The 24,385-nt window shown below is 41.1% G+C and overlaps 1 protein-coding gene across 1 annotated transcript in view; it reads left to right on the top strand.

Moving 5' to 3' along the window:
* Positions 1-24,385, top strand: part of PITPNM3 (PITPNM family member 3) — a 793,517-nt gene that overhangs the window by 626,678 nt on the left and 142,454 nt on the right. Inside the window, exons 8-9 of the mRNA XM_040423477.1 lie at positions 10,626-10,813; positions 13,697-13,869. Of these exons, the coding sequence (XP_040279411.1) occupies positions 10,626-10,813; positions 13,697-13,869 (361 nt within the window). The remainder of the gene's footprint in view (positions 1-10,625; positions 10,814-13,696; positions 13,870-24,385) is intronic.

Below are 24,385 nucleotides of genomic sequence, written 5' to 3' on the forward strand. Positions count from 1 at the left end.
GAAGGATTTAACTGTAGGTGAGAGTCTGATATATTGGAGTAGAGAGTTCCAGAGTATGGGGATGTACGGGAGAAATCTTGGAGGCGGTTGTGGGAAGAGGTGATAAGAGGATAGGAGAGAAGGAGGTCTTGTGAGGATCAGAGATTATGTGTGGGGTGATTTATCGGGAAAGTATCTCAGAGATGTATGGAGGGGACAGGTTGTGGACAGCTTTAAACGTATTTACTAGAATTTTGAACTGAATTCGCTGGGCAATGGGGAGCCAGTGAATGGATTGGCAGAGGAATAATGGGGGGCAGAGGTGGATTAGTCAGGCAGCAGAGTTGAGGATTGATTGGAGGGGTGCGAGAGTGCTACAGAGGAGGATGTTGGCCACAGAGGAGGATGTTGCATTAGTCTAGGTGGGAGATGATGAAGGCATGTACAAGCATTTTTGCAGACTCATGGTTGAGGAATGCGCGGATGCGGGAGATATTTTTGAGTTGGAGGCAGCAGGTGGTGGAAAGGGCTTGGATGTGCGGTCTGAAGGAGAGGGCAGAATCCAAGGTCACTCCAAGGCAGCGGACTTGGTTGACCAGGGAGAGTGTGCAGCCATTGATCGTGATAGATAGGTCTGTTGGGGCATTTAAGCAAGATGGGAGAAAGATTATAAATTCTGTTTTATCCATGTTAAATTTAAGAAAGCGAGAGGAGAAGAAGGAGGATATGGAAGATAGGCATTATGGGACCCTGGATAATAAGGTTTTGATGTCTGGACTAGAGAGGTAGCATGTGTCGTCAGCATAAAAGCGATACTGAAAGCCATGTGACTGTATGAGCTGTCCCAAGCCGATGGTGTAGATAGAGAAGAGCAGGGGTCCTAGGACAGAGCCTTGTGGGATACCAACAGAGAGGGAATGATAAGAAGAGTTGGTGTGAGAGTGGGAGACGCTAAATGTCCGGTCTGTGAGGTATGACGGGATCCAGGAGAGGGCCAGGTCGGTGATGCCAAGAGATGAGAGAGTTTGTAACAGAAGAGAGTGGTCGACGGTGTCAAAGGCAAAGGACAGGTCAAGGAGGAAGATGACAGAGTAATGTCGTTACCAGGTCGTTGGTGACTTTGGTAAGGGCAGTTTCAGTTGAGTGGTGGGGTCGGAAGCTATATTGTAGCTGGTCAAAGAGGGAGCAGGAGGAGAGGTGAAAGGACAGTTCATAATGGACATGTTGTTCAAGTAGCTTTGAGGCATATGGAAGAAGTTATATGGGGCAATAACTGGACAAAGAAGATGGGTCAAGTGAAGGTTTTTTTGAGGATGGGTATAATGGTAGCATGTTTAAAACCAGAGAGGAAGACACAACAGGTTAGTGATAGGTTGAAGAGATGAGTTAGGGCTGGGATAAACACTGTGGTGAGGTTGGGGGTGAGGTGGGATGGGATTGGGTCAAGTGCACAGGTGGTGAGATGTAAAAGGAGAGTAGGGTGGAAAAATTTTATTCTGTAATGGTGGAGAAGCTGGTTTTGGGAGAAGAGGACTGAGCAGTTGTGTAGAGGGTCTGTGGGGACTGTGCACTGAAGCATTCTCTGATGTTGAAGATCTTTTGTTTGAAGTATGTGGCAAGGTCCTCAGATGAGATGAGAGGTGAGGGTGGGGGTGCTGGGGGACCGAGAAGAGAGTTGAAAGTGTTAAAAAGTTGTTTAGGGTTGTGGGACAGGGAAGATATGAGAGATGAAAGGTAGGCTTGTTTTGCATCGCGAGTGAGGATTTGAAAATGAGGAGGGATTGCTTTTATTCAGTGAAGTGATCCTTAGAGTGGGATTTCTTCCATTGCAGCTCTGAAGCTGTGGAAGCTTGTCTGAGTTTTTTTGTTAGGCTGGTGTGCCCGGGTTGTCTGTTGATTTTTCAGGTTTTGTTGTGTATGAGGGGGGCAAAAGAGTCCAGAGCTGTACTTATTGTGGTGTTATACAGAGTGGTGGCAGAATCTGCATCCTGGAGGGAACAAATGGTAGAGAGTGGCAGAAGAGAGTAAAGATGGGTTAAGATTCCTGCGGGGGTGTGCTAGTGTGTGGACTGGGGGAGCAGCAGAAGAGATCAGTGAAGAGAAGGTGAGTAGGTTGTGGTCAGATAGGGGGAGAGGCGAATTAGAAAGGTTAGATAAGGAGCAGAGGCGGGTAAAGATCAGATCCAGAGTGTGACCATCTCTGTGGGTGGGAGCGGAGGACCACTGTGAGAGGCCGAAGGAGGAAGAGAGTGATAGAATCTTAGAGGTGGCTGAGTGGCAAGTGTCAATGGGGATGTTGAAGTCACCCATGATGATAAAGTCAGCAGAAAGAAAGTGTAGGAGCCAAGTGTTGAAGTGGTCAAGAAAGATGGTGGCTGGGCCTGGGGGTGGTAAATGACAGCTATTTGGAGGTTGAAGGGACAGTAGATGTGAACAGTGTGTACTTTAAATGAAGTGAGCGTAATGGAGGGTGGCAGAGGGTAGCAGTGGAGTTGGGTTGTAGAAGAAGTTTTCTGATAGGAGAAGAACAATTCCTCTACCATGTTTGCAGCTGGGGTGGGGGGGTGTCAGTGAAATGAAATCAGCTAAAACAGGGTGCAGTGCCAGCCATGTTTCTGTTATACCCAGAAAGGAAAGTTTGCGAGAGATGAAAAGATAATGAATGTAGGACAGTTTGTTACAGACAGAGCGAGCGTTATATTATTCTCCTGCAAAAGGCACCAAGGGAGCAGGGGTGAGGGGAATGATTTTCAGGTTTAAGGGGTTGCAGAAATTTGTAGAAGGAGAGCGAGTGGAAGGTAGAGGTGATAGTGGGGATTTGCTGAGGTGGACTTGGATTTGGAGAGATATCACCAGCAAGAAGGAGAAGCAGAGAAAGTGTTAGTAGGTGGGAGTAGGAAAGGACATGAGGAGGCTCTGTGTGTTTGGGGAGGAAGTGTTTTATGTGTCCAAACAGGTTTGTGCAAACGGTCAGATGAGTAGGTAAGATGGAGGGAGAGATAAATAGTTCCTTGGTAGGTGAAGGGATGTAGGGGTATGTCAAGAGGTTTTGGAAAAGTGGGAAAAGTACGAAGAAAAATTGAAGCATTGTTTGCATTAACTATTTCATTAGTTACCTTAGGTTCCCTTCTGGTATAATTCAATATGTGCACTTAAAGAGTCGCACTTAAAAGATGTTGCATTGAAAAGACCAAGAATTTATGGTATGTCCACCCCTGATATTCACCATTCAGCCTGCTGTGGTAGCCGTACTATCAGCCATTTTGTTGTCCACCAACTGTCCTTGAAATATATAATCAAAATTAGCTGAATAGAATTTTAACAGTTGAACACAATAAGGTCCATAACTCATTTATTGCCTGTGTTCGCTCTTTAAAATTTAATTTGTAATTCAAGATGCACTTACTATTTCCATACTTCATTCAGAACACCCTAACATTCACCTTGTGTCATTGGATACCTTTCAACCATCTCTAAGAAAACAAAATTATTTTCTTCTATCAGTTCAATGAACATTCAGTAATTGAGACTGGAATGATGCATTAGTTGACAAGGTCACAAAGCTCTCATATGATGCATTTCCCATGGCACATACTGCTATTATTTTGGCCAATATGCAATGAAGCAATTAGTTTATTAGTTATTTCAGAACCTTAAAGTGAACCTGTCCTGCTGAACAAGTCTGACCTGGTAGCAACATGTTATATGGCAGGAGTTGCTGAGCAGAGTGATATATAGTTTTATGTGAAAAATATTCAGTATAACTTGTCATTTATTAATTAAATCTCTGCTCTATGAATACTAAAGAGTCCAGTGGGTTGCCCTACTCAGTGGTTGACAACTCACTCTCTAGACATGCTTATAGAGAAAGTTCCCATTGTGCAGAGATTTCAATCAAAACTTTGAGTTACGCTAGGTTCACATGTGCAGCTTCATTAGGACCCACAGTTTATCACAAAAAAAAAAGGACAAAATACTGCTGCATAAATCATAGGAACCATAAAGGAATCCTGACAGACCACATTTTAGTCAATGGGATCCACAGGGCACTGCTGATGTCCTATCTGGAGCCTCAATTTTCTTCTTCTGTTTATGTATTAGGACAGAAAAATATAAAAGTGCCACAGATGGGAACCTAGCGTTAGAATGATTTTTTTTCTCACACAAAACGATATATTATTCTGCTCAGCTTCTCTATCACTAAACCATGATGCAAGCAGCTTAAGCAGAAATTGACAGGATCCCTTTAAAGGAGATGGATCACAATGGACATTTATCTCCTATCTACAGGAGAGGTGATAAATCTCCACTTGCTGGGGTCCCGAGCTTCACATTTCTTGTCACTGCTGGATGACAGAAGGAAGAGTATCAATGGAGCTCAAAATCCAAAAATGAGCATCCTGTCCCATAAACAGTGAATGGAAATAAAGGGCAGATGTTTGAGCCAGGAGGTATTATGACATCTGTTCATGTGGTCCTTGTATGGTGTGCGGGCTGATTGCCGGATACTGGTGGTATGTATCTAGGGCCATGTGTCTGTGTGGCAATGCACTCCTGTCTCTCTCTCATGCGTACTAGTCGCAGATATTTGTGGTGTCCCATTGTATGCTGTGTGAGCTGGTTGCCATATTCTGCCGGATATGTATCTAGGGCTATGTGTCAGTGTGGCAGTGCATGTTCGCCTCTGTGTGTACTGACACTTTGTGGAGTGACCATTGTGTATGCCTCTCTGTTCTGTTCAGCAAGGTAGGGGTTAATTGCCCTGCCTGCTGTGTGTTCTGCGTTACATGTAGAGGTTATTCCCTGTTTTATTTTGTGTGCACCAGGGGCGGATTAAGTGCATGACAGGCCCGGGGCTGTCTACCCAACTTGGGCCCCCCCCCCCTCCATTTTAGTTTATTTTTTTTTGTATGAAGAGGCTGCGGTGCTTCATGAGCGCCTCAGTCTCTTCCTAGGCCATATGACATCTTCAGACTAAAAAAAATACCCCAAATTGGGTCCTAAACTGAAAAATTTGGTTGCCACATTTAAAATACATATAATTATAATAAAAAAGACATGGAGGAGAATACAGCACCACATACCTCTTACATCCAGTGACATCTCCTGTCATGTAGACCTTCTCTTTCCTCTTCACCTCCATTTGACCCAGACCACCATGGCAAATTCTTTCAGCCACATCTCATCTCTACAGTTTGTAACACAGACACATTAGGTTTCTCAATTTTTCCATCAGCCTCCCCATCCTGGTGTCCCCACAGTGTCATCCTGCTGCCACCCCCAATACTGTGCCCGTTGTGCTCCCCAATGCCCCAGGTATTATACTGCTGAAAAAATAGTGACCCTAATAGACATAATTGGAGTCATTTATCAAACTGGTGTAAAGTAGACAATCACAGAGGGTCATATAATATTCTGAAAAGCTATCATCAATATGTCACAGAAATTGTAAGCTATTCATTTAAAATTTAACTTTTAATAGATAGTATTAAGAGAGGTATAATTTTTCCAAAATTTCTTGATATATAATCACTTGATATATTATCAATTGCCAGAATAAAGGTAGAATCAAGACCCACCATGGACTTTAGTGCAGTAGGTCATATGATAAGAGGGTAAGAGGTGTGGCACTTACAGTTAGATGTTTCATTGGTGAAATCCGGCGAGGTCAGGAGGAAAAAGTATCCCTATTGATACCCTAAGGTGTCTACCCCTGCCTACAGGCAGAGCACCCGCCCCGAAAGGGGCGACCCCACCTCTCGGTGGCTAAACCCTTTTCTTACCCTCACGTGACCCTGGATGTTACCTCACGGTAGGTTCAAGGTTCTCCTTTGTTAGTTTAGAACAAAGATGTCAGTCCTAAATGATGGAAGCTTATAATTGTCCCAAGGTTCTCCTTTGTTAGTTTAGAACAAAGATGTCAGTCCTAAATGATGGAAGTTTGTAATTGTCCCGACGCGTTTCCCCAAGTCAGTCCTTGGTTCTTCAGGGGACCATGTTGGTAATATTCACGTAGCCGAAGGATGGTGGCTATATGCTGGCAGTGGCTGATGATGCGCAGCCTCTATGTCTAAAGAGAACTGGATTTCCAAAAGAGCTGTCAAAAATGAATGGTGGAATCTGATTGGCTGCTATGGGCAACTAAGCTAGTTCTAGTTTACACCAGTTTGATAAATTACCCCAAATGTCCCTATAGTGTCCACAGCAGCTATAATGTCCCCTAGAGCAGTGTTTCCCAACCAGTGTGCCTCCAGCTGTTGCAAAACGACAACTCCCAGCATGCCCGCACAGCCAAAGGCTGTCCAGGCTTGCTGGGAGTTGTAGTTTTGCAACAGCTGGAGGCACACTGGTTGGGAAACACTGCCCTAGAGTGCCCCGAGTAATAATACCACCCTTTATTGTGCTCCAGGAATAATCCCTGTATAGTGTCCCCAAAAATAATAGAATTTCCCCTACAGTGCCTCCCCAATAGCAACACCCCCACATAGTAATCCCCCCATAGTAATTTGCCCCCACACAGTAATTTCCCCCAAACTGCCCCATATAGTAGTTTCCCCCCACACAGTAATTTCCCCTAAATAGTAATTTGCCCGACACTGCCCCCACATAGTAATTTCCACCACACTGCCCCCACATAGTAATTTCCACCACACTGTCCCCACATAACAATTACACCACGCTGTCCCCACATAGTAATTTGCCCCCACACTGCCCCATATAGTAATTTGCCCCCAAATAGTAGTCCCTCCCAAAATAATTTGACCCCACACAGCCCCATATAGTAATTTTCCCCCACATAGTAGTCCCTCCCATAATAATTTGCACCCACACTGCCCCATATAGTAATTTGCCCCCACATAGTAGTCCCTCTCATAATAATTTGCCCCCACATAGTATTCCCCCCCATAATAATTTGGCCCCACAGCCCGCCCCATGTACTCGATGTCTCTTAATATGTCCTACTGTTTGTCCCCCACCCCCCACATGTCCCCAAAGTAGGCACATGGAAAAAAAAAAGAAAAAAGAAAAGCGAAATACTCACCTATGTCCAGGGCCAGGCGCTTGCTCGCAGAGGAAGGCGGGATGAGGCAGTGCTGCGTCCCAGCACAGGCGCGCGATGACGTCATCACGCACGCCTGCGCCGGGATTTCACTACCGCACAGGCCTCAGGCCTACCAGGCCTGAAGCCTATGGCGGTGATTGGCGACGGGACAGGGAGCTATACGCTCCCGTGCCCCGCCGCAGTATGTGGGCGTTCGGGTCGGCGTTGGACCCCCCAGCGGTGCTGGGCCCGGGGCTGCCGACCCGAACGTCCCTATTGTAATCCGCCACTGGTGTGCACCTGATAGTGTTTTGGGCTAATGAGTAGTGTTGGGCTCAAATGTTAGAATCGCAAATTTTAATTGCGAATATCTCCACTTTGAGAATTTGCGAAGATTTAGAATATAGTGCTATTCTCGAATATTTTTTTTTTTTTCATCAGTAACCTCCCTTCTTGCTTGTGGGCCAAAGAGAAGGCTGCAATATCTTTGTCTGAGCTTAGCAAAATCCCTAGCAACCAAAAGGGAAGTTGCCTACTACTTACTATATAAGAACCTCCCCAGAAGCCATTTTCTGCAGTTCTGAGAGAGACAGCAGTGTCATTGCTGTGCTCTGTGCTTTACTATTTAATTACATTAGATAGTTAGTTAGTTAGCTTATATATATAATACAGATAGTTAGTGGGAGATAGTCAGTGTAGGTTATATCCTGATATACTGTAGCTGATAGGTTCCAGTGCAGGGTGTTAGGTAGTGTGATAGGTTCTGCTGTCCATACATACTGTACATGCTACATACACACATACAGACATAGTCCTGTGATGTCACAAGTTCACGACAATACTTAGTGCACGAGTCAGTAATATGTAGTCAGACCTGCTAAAATGTGAATTTGCAAGTATTGCTCAAAAATATGCGCATCATTAATTGCCGATTTGCGCAATCGCGAATATTTCGGAGCACTCTATCTGCATATAAAGCTATTGTAATGTTCTGCCGTGCCATTTTCTCCAGTCTGTGGAAACTTTTAGTAGCTTGAAAAATGCAGCAACAGTGACCCACGCCTGTATTGCACGCGCAATACACGGATATTACATTGCCGATTTTCACAATCAAGAAAATAATAATATAATAATATATGACGAATTTTCAACCAAATATTTGCGAAATATCGCGAATTCGCATATTGCCCCTGTCACTTATCACTACTAATGAGCTCAGCTATATGTACTGTGTATCCTGCCCCTTGGCTGAGCAACAGAAATAGTTCCTGTATCTGCTTCTGTTGCTCTGTTCTCTGTCCAGACTTTGCTAGTCTGTAAGTCTGACCTGTTCCTACCTGTTTTCCGTCTGTGCTTTCCTGCTTTCCAGTTTAGTTCTGTTCATGGTTTGTTGTCCAGTCTGGTGTTTTGCTCTTGTTTCCGTCTGCCTGTTGTGTTCCAGAGTCCTGTGTTTTAGTCTTAGTTCCTCTTCTGACTGTACTGATGGTTTAGTGTTTTTTCTACTCCTGCCTGTGTTTCTGAGTCCTAGGGTCAGCTGTCAAGTATACCGGGACCATCTCAGGAGGGAGTGTTCTGGTCGCTAACCGGCAGCGAACTCCACATCCCTGTATAGAGGTTAAAGGGTGAATACCAGGAAGGCACCAGAATAATATCCTTATGGTTTGGCCCAACTGGTTTCTTGGCACAGCGGTTCCACATTACCACTGGTCCACCTTGATCCGTAATCAGTCGATCTGTAACAGTAGGAATGGGAAGTCAGGACACCCATTCTGATGATTGATGGGGTCCCAGTAGTCGGGCCTCTAGAAATCTGATGTTCATAACTTAGCCTAGAGATTGAATGCTTTACGCCAAGTGACAACATCATTTGTGTAGGAAAACACCTTTAACATATAGCTTTTGAAAAAACATATTCCATTCTGACTGCACTTATTACTCATACACTATATCTCTCTCTACATACATTTATGGGGACCCAAGCAAAGTTATGTTGGGGGGCACCCATCGTACCATTAAGCTCCACCATCATCAAATCGCTAAGCTATGCCTCTGTCAGCCCACTAAGCTATGTCCCTGATGGCCCACTAAGCCCCACTTTGGAAACTTCTGCCACTGCCCTTCCTCCCGGGCAGCAGAACTGGCTGCAAAAACAGTATTTTTGCTCCTTTAGTCAGCTTTTTCAGGCAACCATTTGTGGCCAGCAGGGGGTCCCCTGATATCTGGGGCCTCAAGCATTTGCATGATTTGTGTGGTGGTAAGCCACTGCCTACATAACACACTCATAGAGAAGAAACCTCAGATATATACGTTGTTGTTTAAGGATCCTCCCACTGTAGGATAACTTTATTTTTCCTTTTCAGCTTTGTATTGCTTTGTGTGGTCATTCTTAATGCTTTTCATTTTCAACACGGTGGCTCATGGCTAGCACTGGTGCCTTGCAGCATTGGGGTCCTAGGTTCGAATCCAACCAAAGACCACATCTGCATGGAGTTTGTATTTTCTCCCCGTGCTTGTGAAAGAATGGATTTCCATTAGCCACCTAAACCTCTCTAAAATATTAGAAAACCATAACTAATTTTATTTATTTTACTTATATGGCACTGACATATTCCTTAGCATTTTCCCCACACACTACATGGACATAATGATAGGAAATCTAGATGGTGAGCTTCACTGGGGACAACAAGTGATGATTGATAACATCTGTAAAGAGCTACGGAATATGTCAGTGCTATATAAGTAAAATAAATAAAATTATTTATAGTTTTGTAATATTTTAGAGTGGTTTATGTGCCTAATGGAATTCCATTCTTGCACATGTCTCCTCTGTACACGCGAGTTGTCCCCATAATAACATAGGGCACCGGTGTTTGGCGATAAGTCTAGTTTATAGTCAGTCCAAGTTATTCCAACTGTTGTGATTGGAGTCAGGGATTGAGTATCTCCCCACTAAGCTTTGCTGACAATTTGGAAAGCTGTTGCCAAACAGATGAAAGTTCTCAATGTCATTGTACATGGAACTAAGGGGCTCAGTCCAACTACTTCAAAATATTATCTTCCTGTTGTTAGTCAGTGATGAGCAGTCTGTAGGTAAATGTTATTATTTTATGCTGTGTGATGTTCACAGCACATCCATGTCAACTTTTCTTATACACTGATAAATTGTCTTGCAATATATACCTAAGACAGTGGCGTGTTTGCCCTCTAGTGGTAAAAGCTGACACTGCTATTAGAGACATAAAATTCTTAAGTTTTTCTGCATCTGTATTTTCAGAATGTTTATCCCCAGGCTGTATTATATCTGTGCCACCTATTTTAGGTGACATATTATTTTAAGCATTTTATTAACATTTGAAGCATCTAAAGCAGGTGTGCTCAACCTGCGGCCCTCCAGCTGTTGTAAAACTACAACTCCCACAATGCCCTGCTGCAGGCTAATAGCTGTAGGCTGTTCGGGCATGCTGGGAGTTGTAGTTTTTCAACAGCTTGAGGGCCGCAGGTTGAGCATGCCTGATCTAAAGGATGTAATTACTGCCTCAGTTTACAAGGACTCCACAGTTACATTCTACTTATCAAAGGCTTTCTCTTTCTGTCATTTCATAAGGATAATCCTATCTTATCAAATGAAAGCACCACCAACCTGCGAGGTACTAAACGGCTCAGCAAAAGCAATATTGACATCTCAGGAGTTTTGGACAATGAAGAACCCAGGCCTCCTTTACTGAGGAAACAGAGCGATTCTTCTACTTATGACTGTGATACCATAACACAACACCATGCCTTCCTGTCTAGGTAAGTATATGTTTTGCGGTATCCTATGTCAGTGATGACTAACCTCTGGCACTCCAGCTGTGGTCAAACTACAACTCCCAGCATGCCCCATTCATTTCTATGGAGTTCTGAGAACAGCCAAGCAAGTGTGCATCTTGGGAGTTGTAGTTTTACCGCAGCTGGAGTGCCGGAGGTTAGCCATCACAGGCCTATATCCTGCTGACCAGCTTTGTTTGAATGGAGATTTACCTGTATATCAGGTTATTGTATTTTATGTATTTCCGAATACATCAAACATTAATGGCATCATCATTCACTTTGCAAGCAGGAACATTTCTGAACTGGATCTGGAGTGCTAGTGGGAAATCAAATGATGTGCCTTTTATATGCAGGATTCATCACCAGAGTGCACCTTCTACTACATGCAGGAATGTAGCTATAAGAAACTGGCCTGGACAAAAATGATAGTACCCCTAAAAAAAGCTTGAAAATAATTTGACTATAGGGACATGTTAAACTAAGGTGTGTCCTGTCATTAGAATCACAGGTGTCTTCAAACTTGTAATCAGTCAGTCTGCTTCTTTCAAGGGTGAAAAGCAGTCAGTGTACTGTTTGGTATCGTGGTGTGTACTACACTGAACATGAACCAAGGAAAGCTAAGGAGAGAGATGTCTCAGAAAGAAAATTATAGACAAACATGTTAAAGGTAAAGGTTATATGACCATCTCCAAAAAGCTTGATGTTCCTGTTACTACAGTTGCACATATTCAGAAGTTTAAAGTCTACGGGTCTGTAGCCAACCTCCCTGGACATGGTCGCATCAATTTGATGACAAATTAAAGAGATGGATATTATGAATGGTAACCAAAGAGCTCAGAACAACTTTCAAATAGGTTAAAGGTGAACTCCAAGGTCAAGGTACATCAGTGTCAGATAGCACCATCCATCGCTGTCTTAGCCAAAGTGGACTTAATGGAAAACCACTGTTGGAAGCAAATCATAAAAAAGCGAGACTGGAATTTGCCAAAGAGCATATTGAAAGCCGAACAGCTTCTGGGAGAATGTCCTTTGGACAGATGAGACAAATCTGGAGCTTTTTTTTTTTTGACAAGTCAAATCAGCTCTATGTTAACAGACACAAAAATGAAGCACACAAAGAAAATTTCACCTACTGTGAAGCATAGAGGAAGTTTGGTTTTGCTTTAGGGCTGTTTTGCTGTATCTGACACAGGATGTCTTGAATCTGTGCAGGATAAAATAAAATCTCGAGAGTATTAAGGCATTCTGGAGTGAAATGTGCTGCCCAGTGTCAAAAGCGTGGTTTGAGTTGCAGGTCATGGGACCTCCAACAGGATAATGACCCAAACATCCAATGGCTAAAAACATCCAAGAATGGCTAAGAGCAAAGCATTTGACTATTCTGAAGTGGCCTTGTATGAGCTTGGAACTAAATCCTATTGAGCATCTCTGGATGGAGCTGAAACATGAAGGCACCCTACAAACCTGAGACAGCTGGAGCAGTTTCCTCATGAGGAAACACAATACCTGTGGACAGATGCAGAAGTCTCAATAAGAGTTACAGAAATTGGCTGATGGCAGTGATTGCCTCAAAAGATTGTGCAACAAATATTAGGGGTACCATCATTTTTGCCCAGGCCAGTTTCATAAGTTTTTTTTTTTTTTTTATAAATTATTTGGTTAAAACACAGTTCAAAAGAAATATCTGATTTTCATAAAATTTGTATTTATTATTACTTTTGTCAGTTACAAGTTATTTCAGTGACCATTGTGGGTTTTTCATTCTTTAATGGAATGGTATCAATTTTGTCCACATATGCATTGCCATACATGGAAAACATTGCCTAACAATTTGTGTGGTGTGTTTTGACAATGAAAAAAAAACTTTGAGCTAAAACTACATATTATTGGAAAAATTTAATTTTCATGGACCAATTGTAATGAATTATATGACACACATGTGGGGTCAAAATGCTCACTTCATCCCTATAAAAATGTCTTGAGGGGTGTAGATTTCAAAATGTTGTCTTTTGGGGTGGTTTCTTAAGTTTTGGCACCTCATATCCTCTGCAAACCCGAAGGTGTTTAAAAACATCCTAAAAATATGGGGGCCCTAAAATCCACGTGGTGTACCTTAATTTCTAAGGCTGGTATTTGAGCACCACATATGGGATATTTCTAAAACTGCAGAATCAGGTCATACATATCAAGTTTTATTTATCTTTTAACACCTGCTATTTAAAAAATGACATTTTAAAATTTTGCTTGCATTTTCCTTTAATTACTCTGAAACACCTTAAGAACATCATAAGTGCCATTTTGAATGCTTTGATGGGTGACATTTATGGAGTGGTTCATGGTGGGGTTCTAATATATAGGTCCCTCAAAACCACTTCAGAACTAAATTAGTCCCTAAAATTTGGAAATGTTCTTGAAAATGTGAAAATTGTCGCTAAACTTATAATATCCCCCCAAAAAATAAAAGCATCTTTGAAAATGATGCTAACATAAAGTGGAAATATGGTAAATGTTATTTATTAACTATTTTGTTTGTATGACTTAAAAGCAGAGAAATTAAAATTTAGAAAATTGAAAATGTTTTTAAATAGTTCCATTTTGGATTTTTTTAAAATAAAAGCACAATATATTCACTAAAATTTGCCACTAAGATAAAGTACAATGTGTCGCAAAAAAACAAAGTCCTAATTTCTTGAATACGTAAACGCATTACAAAGATATTACCATACAAAATGGCACGTCATATTTGAAATATGGGGTTGCATCTTCAAATCCAAAACTGGCTGTGTCCTACAAAAGCTGCACTTCAAATTCCCAGTTGACTGTGAATTGTACAATATTTTTATTACAATTTTTCTTGTATTCCAGCATCCATTCGAGTGTCCTGAAGGATGAAATTGACTTCCCCAGAACAGGAAGCTCGAATCTTTGTGAAGAAAACATGGGTCGTTTCGACTTTGAGGTGTCAGACTTTTTCCTGTTTGGTTCTCCACTGGGCTTGGTATTGGCTATGAGAAGAACGGTTTTGCCTGGACTGGATGGTAAGAATGTTTAGCAATATCAGTAATCACTATTCTGCTATAAAAAAAACACTATATAAGTATGGCCAGCACTGGAAACCTGAAGGACTTAGGTGCACCGAGGGTCTAGGCACCACCAATTGGTGTACTGAAGCCCTAATTTGCGCAAAGAATCAAAGTATTTTTCTTTCTTTCTTGAGAATGCTGAAATTGATTTGCAGAAGACAGGTATCATTTTAATCAGCGGGATTAACCCTGTAAGGAGGTATGCCCGGTTTAATAGGGTTGATCCTTCTGGTGGGTGCTCTTTAACTCATGTATGGCTTATGGGATTGTGGTGCATATCCCACAACATCTAGCACCCTATGCACATTTTACCTTGCCCCACACTGGGTGCCCTTCCCTCACTCCCACATAACTGTGTGTCCTATCAACATACAAAAAGTGATTATTCACATATAGAAACACATTGTTCAGTATATTACATTTGTCGTTCCACCTTCAGTTGGCATACATCATGGCTTCCTTAGGACTGCCTGTAGGCACATGCCTACTGTGGATTTATGTTCAGTATATTTTTCCCTGATGAAGTACCTCTTTGCTTACATCTTTTAGGGACTTTTACTCAGCATAGTTGAATAAATAGATGTTAACCAAATCCAGATGAGTTATAGATTTAGTTAGGCCATTTGCTTGATCACCTGTCGCTTGGTTTCTTGTATGTGACTCTTTCATCTCTAGACACCGTGAGATATCACTGTGACACTGAGAAGTAGATTATGTTACTCTAAGCTATTCCACTCTTGTGAATGTGTCAGACAGTACTGAGCATTTAAATATTTCATCTGTATTTAGGTTCTGGTGGAAGAATATTCAGGAAAACACATATATATAACAGCTGCTGCTAACTCTAAAAAGAGTCTATGACATTGGCAGTAACGCAGCCCATGAAATAGCAATTTTGGAGCATCATCTCTCCAAACTCTGCATTGTGCCCTTCTGGTTTTCCTCATAAAAATGTATGACTAAATGGACAATTGGGTGTGATACTGCTACAATGGGTCTTAAAGGGGGGAACTGTTCTATGTGTAGCTTCGATAAGGAATGGAATATTACCTTGACTGTATGTGATATAAAAATATGTTGAAGTCTTTTTATCTAAGACCCCCAAAGCCTGGTCCTCTTGTATTTTTCATAAGTTTGCCTGAACATCATGAAACTTTGCGATAAGTTGAGGTATTGTTTAGCATTTCTGTTTTGCATTTCTTATAAAGAACAGTGTCCTATATGACCATCAGGCCCTCTCTCTTGCAACCAGTTTTTGAAATTGATTTAGGCCATGGGATCTAGATACCACTGGTTAAAAACCTGGAATGGTGGTTTCAAAAGCATAGCCAACACCATTAGTTCATCTGTTCACACAAATTTAGAGCTTGCCTCAGTTCAAGCAATGTATTCATAATATACATAAACCTTATTGTGATCTTTATCCAGAACAACATTAAAGGAGTAAAGATAGTTTAACTGATGACCTGGGGGTTTTTGACAGCTGGGATTCCCCCCCAATCGGCTGTTTGAGAAGGCACCAGTGCTCGCAGTAGCATCGCAACCTTCTTGGAGCTTTTCCTAGACCATGTGATGCCACATTCATTGGTCAAATTACCTAGGTGCAGCTCAGCCCCATTGAAGTGAATGGGGCTGAGCTGTGATGCCAAGCAAAGTCGCTATACAACACACAGTGCTATGCTTGGTGAGCTGAGAGAAGGCTGCGGAGCTACTGCAAGTGCGGTTGCCTTCTCAAATAGCTGATTGGTCGGGGCCCTGGGTATCAAACCCCCACCGATCAGATAAAAAAATCTCGGAAAACCTCTTTAATACTGATCTCTAAATTGTTATTATTCTCCATATTCACATCAGGTGATCTTCTATGCCTACTAGTAGTTTCCATTTGTTTTAGTAAAGACACAAAAAAATATTTCTTTACTGTCAAGTTCTCGGCAAATTTGTTCACATCCAGAATAACTGAAAAGACATTATAATTATTTATGGGTGAAAAAGTCAGATATCTGTTTAGAAGAGAGATTTGAGCTTTCGTCAATATATAGCAAAGAATCTGATAATCTGTTGTAAATGGTTGACTGGTTCAATGAGGTATTTGTGTCAGTAAAACTAACACAATTACAACATTTTTTACTACGCCTTTTGTGCAGACTGGATTTAGCTTCAGTTACATCCTGTTTAATCCAAGAATATACTCTGTCCATTTACAATCATCACAGTCTCTCTTGAATTTATTTAGTTTGGTCTCCTTGATAGCATTTTCCATTTTGAATATATTATACTTTGATCTTTAACTAGTCCAATTCTTTTAATGGCTCCAACTCAATATAATCAGGTAATGAATGTTGCAAAGATTTATTTTGTGGATTGTTGATAGGAAATAATATGTCTTAAATAGAAGTCTGTTAATATAATATTTCATTTTATTTTAAGTTCCTATAAAAAACTGATTAGGCATTTTTAGGCCCCGAGGAATCAGTTTCATCTATGTAAGACTTCAACGTGTTAAAAGCCCAACACAGTTTCAGCATTTTGGTCATAAGGGATTTCGCCTGGTTCATTAGGGAAACCAGTTCCTGTGATATCTAGAGTAGTTGGAAAGAACAGGCCTGGAAACTAGGGTAAAGGAGAAGGTCACCTCCTAGAACAACCCTAATCCAAGTCCTGACTAACTATCAGTATGAACTGACCTCGATGGTAGGAAAGTTCATACATAGGAACCTAGAGCCTTAAAACACCCTGTAGGGCCCTGGTATAGTGACAGGACTTGAAACAACCTATTCCTCCACCAGAAGGATGAACAGGAGTCTCCCTCAGACCTAGATAAAAAGACAGGGAAATACAACAAACAAAATACAAATAGAAGACGACACTTAACTTCACGTGGAGCAAAGTCAGCGCCAGGAGCTCAATCGAGATCCAAAAACCAGCTAGACCAGAGTTCAGAAACTGAAGCTATAAACTGCACCCCCAGAAGGGGTAAGCAGTAATAAAAAGGGGAGGTTAAATGACCATACCAAGAACACCTGAGGCAAGGGGTGTGGTCATTACCAAAACAACACAGACACAAATGATCCACAAGGAACCAGTCAGATTGACCCACGTGTTGCCAGGCTCTCTGATCTTCTGGCACCTGACATGGGAGCATTCATGACACAGGCATATTGATGTCTTATTGATAAAATGTTCAGTGTTATTGTTCATCCATGAAAGAGTCCACACAAAGAAACCCTGCAGTTGGCTTATATGTAAGCCACAATACACATTAGATCAGGGGTGGAAAACCGTGGTCTGCAGGCCTCAAGTGGTCCACATAGCCATGGTTCGTGGCAACCATCCTACTAAAGAGGAACCGATAGCTTGTCTGTTTGGTTATCTGTAGTTGTAAGCTCAGCGCCGAATGGCCCAATATAAAAGCTCCTATAATCTAGCAGGAACAAGTTGAGTCCCTGGCAGTCAATGATAGTGGGTACCCCGAAGAGAAGACAGAAATTGTTTATTACTGCTTTTATCACTGCCTTCTCCTTTCTCCTGTACAAAGTGCTTAATGAGTGCTATGCTATGAATAGAGGAAACAGCATAGAGGAAGCATGATTGCTGGGGGAGCATTGGCTGCCCAAATTACAGTGGGAAAAGTAAAAAAAAAGGTATCCCGCAGTTTTTTTTTTTTATGATTTCTTGGGGGACATATTATTTATCAAAAATAAATGTAAAAACTATAATAAAATACAAAGAAAATAAAAAAAAAAAAAAAATAAAAATGCACATGCCAAATGAAAACAGCACCACTATAGCCCCGTCTATGTGAGACAATGCATTTTAACATATGTTTCGCCCTATAAAACGCACCTAGGTTTTAGAGGAGGAAAATAAGAAAATATTTTTCATCAGACCTCAGATCAGACCAACAATCAGACCCCCAATGGTAATCAGACCCCCAGTGTTTCTTAGGCCTCATATCAGACCCCCAGTGTTGATCAGACCCCCAGTGTTTCTAAGATCTCATATCAGACCCCAAAACAGACCCCCAGTGTGTCTCAGACCTCAAATCAGATTTCTCACATCTAATATTAAAAAAAAATCTAGTTATCTCCTGCTCCAGACAACACTATCACCTGGGAGATCTGTTTCCTGCCGCACTGTACTGCGACCTAATGTCAATCTGTGTGAGGTCATATAGTTCACCGATGTCCTCACCCTGTGTTTAGCGTGTGACGCTGGCAGATAAAGACCAGGGAGAGGTGAGTACAGAGCCAGCACAGGGAGCGCTGTATTCACCGGTCCCTGGTCCTGCTCTACTAATGACCGCTTCCATAATGGAAGCAGTTGTTAGTATTCGCCCCATAAGACGCACAGCCATTTTCCCCCTACTTTTGGGAGACACACACTAGCGAACAGAAATGTCTCAAAAATAATTTTGGTAGTCAAACAAATAAAAAAGTTACAAACCATTAAAGGTCATCTGTCAGCACATGTGTACTTATGAAACGAGCTGACCTGTTGGCATTAGTGATGAGCGGCAGGGGCAATATTTGAATTTGCGATATTTTACTAATATTTTGTAGAATATTCATTGAATATTCGCGAATTTGAATATTTGTTATATTCTATATCCTTTTTTTTACTCGAAAATTGGCAAGGTAATGATCGCGTAATATGCGAATATTATGTGATCAATACAGGCGTGGGTCAAAAGCTAATATATAACACTATAGAATATAGTGCTATATATTAGTTTTTAGAATATTCGTCATTTTTTCCATCTGAACACATGATTGGCCCAAAAGTAGTTTAAACAGGGAGGAATCATTCATGACTTCAGATGGAAAAAAATCCAATATAGTGCTATATATTAGTTTTTTAGAATATTCGTTAATATATAGCTACCCAGGTATTCACCAGTTAACCCCCTATACAGGGATCTGGACTTTACTGCAAATAAAACACCAGGCAGCTACCTTATGGAGTAGTCTCAGTTCGAGTGACTACTCACCCACTAGGATCAGGAGACACCAGTGCAGGGCACCTAGGGATAAGACAACAACTGTAGTCAGGGACAGGCCGAGCAGGGATGGACACAGACAGCAGAGAGCCCTTGGCAAAGAATGTGTCTTGGCCCCCCTTTTCCTGAGTGTTTTGGGGTGCACCTATCCATTATGCTGCCAGAAGTAAAAATTTAAATGGTGCCCCCCCATGCCAAATTCTCAACTTAACCCCTTCCCTCCAGCCCTACTGTTAGACATACTAGGAAACCATTACATAAAGCACCACGAACATACAGGAGAATACAATGCACGTACCTCTTACATCCAGTGATGTCTTCTCTGATTTACACATTCTCTTTCCTCATCTTCTCTATTCAGACCAGACCACCATGATAACTTCTTTCAGCCATCTCTTTTCTCTGCAGAGTTTAACAAAAAGACAATAAAAAAAATAACAATAACAAACTAGCAAAATAAAAATAACTGTGCCGAGGAGTTAGTATAGTGTATCCATGCCCCCCAAAAATAATTGCGCTAACCTGATACTTTGCCAGGGTGCCCGCCACAGTAGTAATGCTCCCCAAAGTCCCACCAATAGAAATGATTATCTGCTAGAGTGCACTCAGTGTTAACAGTGCCCCCAATAGTAATAATGTCCCTATTGTGCCCCAAAAGTAATAATGCCCCCATAGTGCCCATACAAGTAATCATGTTCCCTATAGTCCCCCAGTAGTAATAAATCTCCTTACAATGTGTGCCAGTAGAAAAATGCCCCCTTATAATGTGCATTAGTACAAAAATATAATGTGTGACAATACAAAAATATCCCCCTTCCTTTCAGATCAGACCCCCATATCAGACCTCAAATCAAACCGCCATATCAGATCCTCAAACACTCATTTCAGATCCTCAGACCTCCTTAGCAGATCCTCACACCCCCTTATCAGATTCTCAGACCCTCATATAAGATTCTCAGACCCCCATATCTTGAGGTCAGACCCCCATATCGATACTCAGACCTCCATATCAGATGCTCAGACCTCCAAATCAGATGCTCAGACCCCCATATCAGATACTCAGACCCCCACAGCTTTTCTCTCCCTTGCCTCCTGCAGACTAGTGAGCGCTTCCATAATGGAACCGCTCACTAGTTTTCAAGAATTGGCCCCTCCCATACTGGGCCCCTGTGCAGCTGAACTTGCTGCACAGGTAGTATGTTCACCCCTGAGGCTGAGGTCACGGCAGGCAGAGTTAATGCAATTCGATAAACAGGCTCAGGTCAGGTAGGGCAGCTCAGAATCAGAACAGAGAAAAGGTGGAGGTCAGGTAAATGGAACAGGCAAATGAACACAGCATATGCCCTACAGGCAGAGAGGGTCATTGTGGGCAGGAAGCAGGCCTGAACCTGCATGGAAGGAGCGCTGCAACTCCGACAGCCAGGACCACCAGGCAGGAAGAGAAAGAAGCCGGCGGGACCAAGCCATTGGAGTTCTGCAGTTAAAGATTAGATGAGCAAGGTGGACTGCTGCCATAATATTAACGTTATGTGACTATTTTATGTATTTAAAAAAAAGAAGAAAAAAAAGGGTGGATGGTTTTCTGGATATCATTTTTTAGATGTAATTTTCTGAAGCAACTCCATATATTCTCCTGGCTTTCCTCTTTGTTTGAATTTTTAGGAGGGCAGACAGTATTACTTATCTCTCACAGTCAGGCCATCACTTTGGCCAGAGAAGAGGGATGGCTGAATTAGAGCATCACACATTACACTAATCAAAGTGATGCTCTTCTATAGGCATCTTTATTTAGGCCTATAAAGAGAACAATAACGCTGTCATACTGTTTCTCAATTCGACACCTACTATTATAATGAGGATTAGCTTGCAAGTAGCATCTTTCCTTACAGCAGCAGTAAACTGGCAATGGATTACCTATTTATTTAGGTGGTTTGATGAGTTGTATGTTACAGCTACAGAAGGACAATGTTTTGCATTTTATTTTCAATGGCATAATACTGCTAAAATGAAAAATAAAAATTGTCCAAAATTAGCAAAAAAAAAGTTTTTTATGAATTTTGAATTAAAAAAATTATTTTCTGATGAAATGTGTCCCTTTAATGGGAACTCCCGAGAGATTTTCCTTCACTGTAAATTTTTACCCTCCTATTTTACACTTTTTTCTTCTGTGACTCAACAGTCATCTATTGGAAAAACATAGTACATTGTAGTATTGAATTCCAATGACAAAAACAAAGCACTAGACTATTAAACCTATGCTCAACATTATAGTATACCTATGAAACACATGGCTTCTTTAAGAGTATGGTATGTTTCATCTTTAAGAACCAAGAGGAAAAGTGCAGCCCATCTAAACTTATTATGGTTTATTTTTCTGCCCTGAGTAGTACAGATTACTCCGATTATCCTTGATGGATACATAAAATGATTCCATAGCTCTAGGTTTTTGAAGTCTATACTACAGCACAAACAACTTGTCAATAATTGTACGCTACATAGCTACTAATGGTAGATTGATTTCACTAAAGCAAAAATATGTGTTCTAGAATTTACAGAGATCCTGTGTGATTTATGAAAGTATACAGTGGATGATCAATCATTTCTATATATAAAAAAAAGGTATACGACTCATGTATAAAATGATATTCTTTGTTGTACGTGGTAGTCTTTAACATGTGTCATAAAATAATCTAATAAGAAAAAAGTGGAAAATAGCCATGTACTGTAGCTCTGATATGTACAAATCAGCGAACTTCCATTTCATGAGTAAAGGGGTTCTTTAGAATATACATATTGATGACCTATCCTCAGGATAAGAAATCAATATCAGATTGGCGGGGGTCTGAATTCTGGGATCAGCTGTACAAAGAGGCCTCATCACTCTGTGAGCATCTAGTCCTCTTTCTAAGCCACGTGACATCACATTCTTAGGTCACATGGCTTAGGTGCAGCTCAGCCCTATTCAAGTGAAGGGCTGAGCAGCAATACCAAGCACAGCCGCTATACAATGTACGGCACTTGTGCTTGTTAAGGTGCGAGGAGGCTGCGGCACTCAAGGGGAGCACTCCTTATCTTGAGGATAAGTCATCAATATGTAAATCCTGGAAAACTCCTTTAAATGACTGAACAGTGCAGCTAAATCACTGCCAGAAGATACTCGGGGGATGAAACAAATGATGATTGCAATACTAAGAAAATTACTACTTCGGTTCTCTTGTTATTTTAGTGGAATTAAATGTAGAAATGAATTAGTATCTGTAGCAGCAAATGATCTCTAAATCTGCATTTTGTACACAGTGGATATAGCCTAGTTATTAATTTTATTTCAGCTTCAATAAATTCCCCTGTGAAAAGGTAGAATTTCACATAGTTTGCCTAGTTAGTGGTCTGCTTCATTAAATGTTTTCCAGAGTCTACTTCTAGAGGTCTGCACTCTTTTAAGACATACTGCACATTGAAAAAAAAAAATATCTACTAAATAACCTCGACAGCAATTTTATTAAAGTATCCTAATGAATAGTTGAGATGAGCATTATGTAAATTCAATTAAAATCCTGTTTCTTTTCCCACTGAATTCAATTTTATCAGATTCTCACCTGGTTAATAAGTGTTTAATGGTAGCTGCAAAAAGTTAATGAAATCAAATTCTAATGTGAAATATGTTTTCTTACACCTATTAAAATTAAATCTTACTGGTTAAAGAAGTATCAGCCTGACACTAATTAACAAGATTAACTAAATATAATATAATATAATAAATCCATGAAATAATCGTTTCTTTTTGTAAGTGTTGAATTTACAACGTATAACTGCTGTGGATTGTATGTGTAGTTGGTATTTCTGAGTACTTTATTACAAAGAGCTATAGAAGAACACATAGGTATCTAAATAAGAATAATACGATGACATGCAAATGCAAACATAGGCACAAACTTAAATTTCCCCGTACTTTAAGCTTTATTTCCCCGTACTTCTCGGTAGCAAATCAATAAATAGCGTAATAAACAAAATAATACCTGATCCATTTACTCGTGAAGTGCCGGCCACCATCATCTTGCTTGCGTATGACGTCACCACGCCGGGTGGTGTGATGACGTCATCTTGGGCTGCGAAAGGTTTCACACAGACCTTCAAGCAAGATGGCGACGGCCAGCCTGTCGGCGAGCAAATGGATCAGGTCATAAAAAAATAAATGTACACTGTATTATTCCTATCAGATACCGCGATCAGCTATGAACGCGACATCTACGGGGTGCAAAGATGGGGAGCGGTTTAATCACCCCTCCGTATCATTGCACCCACTACTTACAAAGAAATACGCTTCGTGACGAAGAAATTCATTGCAAAGCGGATTATTATTCTTTTTTTTTATTCGGGCGAAGCAGCCAAATTGAATTTTTACAAAACTTCACTCATCTCTAATTATAAGTGTCTGATTGCTGGTCATTCACTGATGTACTTGGCTATCTTTATCAGGCATAGGGTTTGCATGAGCATCAGCTCACATGGCTTGACTGACGCTACATCACAGAACATGAACACCTCCTTGTCACCAGTGGAAGCCTAAGTGGTGGGAAAGCCTAGCAATCAGACTCTTATAAGCTATCCTATGGCTGGTCCAAACATAAAGAAGCATCACCCCAATAATTTAAGTGAATGTGGGATGTATTCACGCAGTGTACAGATCATCAATATTTCAGTTCCTCACTAGAACTATTTTCAAACCATTTAAATGTCAAGTGAACAACTATTACATCTGTGTACTGTAATATTACTATGCATGCATTCAGGCAGGTGTGAAAAATGCTTGTAAAGTAAGGCCGATTTCACATGAGCATATTCAATGTGAGACATATGCTCCATATTTCACGTCCTGAATGCTGCTACTATGACATGGACCCACGTCATTATAATGAGTTATAATGTGTCTTCCTGTCCAATCTCAACTGTAATGATCTGTGCTCACATAATGCGGTTAGTACAAAACTTGAGAAGAGTTGGGATCAGACAGGAACACAGAGTATTATAAATCATTATAATCCTGGGTTCCATGTCATAGGAGCAGCATTTCAGGACAGGAAATACCTCTCACACAAGGAGCGTATTTCTCGTACTAAATATGATCATGTGAAATTGACCTAAGAAAGATAATAGAAGTGTTAATAGTTTATTTTATCAGTTAACAAAAATGCAAAGTGATTGATCAAAAGAGAAATCTAAAACGAAATCAGTATTTGGTGTGAGACCCACCACCCTTGGCCTTCAGAACAGAATCAATTCTACTTGGTACACTTGCACACAGTTTTTGAGGATCTTGGCAGGTAGGTTGTTCCAGACATTTTGCAGAACTAACCACTTTCTTGATGATGTTGAGATCAGGGCTCTGTGGGGTGACTTCCAGGACCCCTTGTTCTTTATGCTAAAGATAGTTCTTAATGATATTGGCTGTATGTTTGTGGTCATTGTCCTGCTGAC

This window comes from Bufo bufo, chromosome 3 (genome assembly GCF_905171765.1).
Source record: "Bufo bufo chromosome 3, aBufBuf1.1, whole genome shotgun sequence".
In the NCBI taxonomy this organism is placed as follows: Eukaryota; Metazoa; Chordata; class Amphibia; order Anura; family Bufonidae; genus Bufo; species Bufo bufo.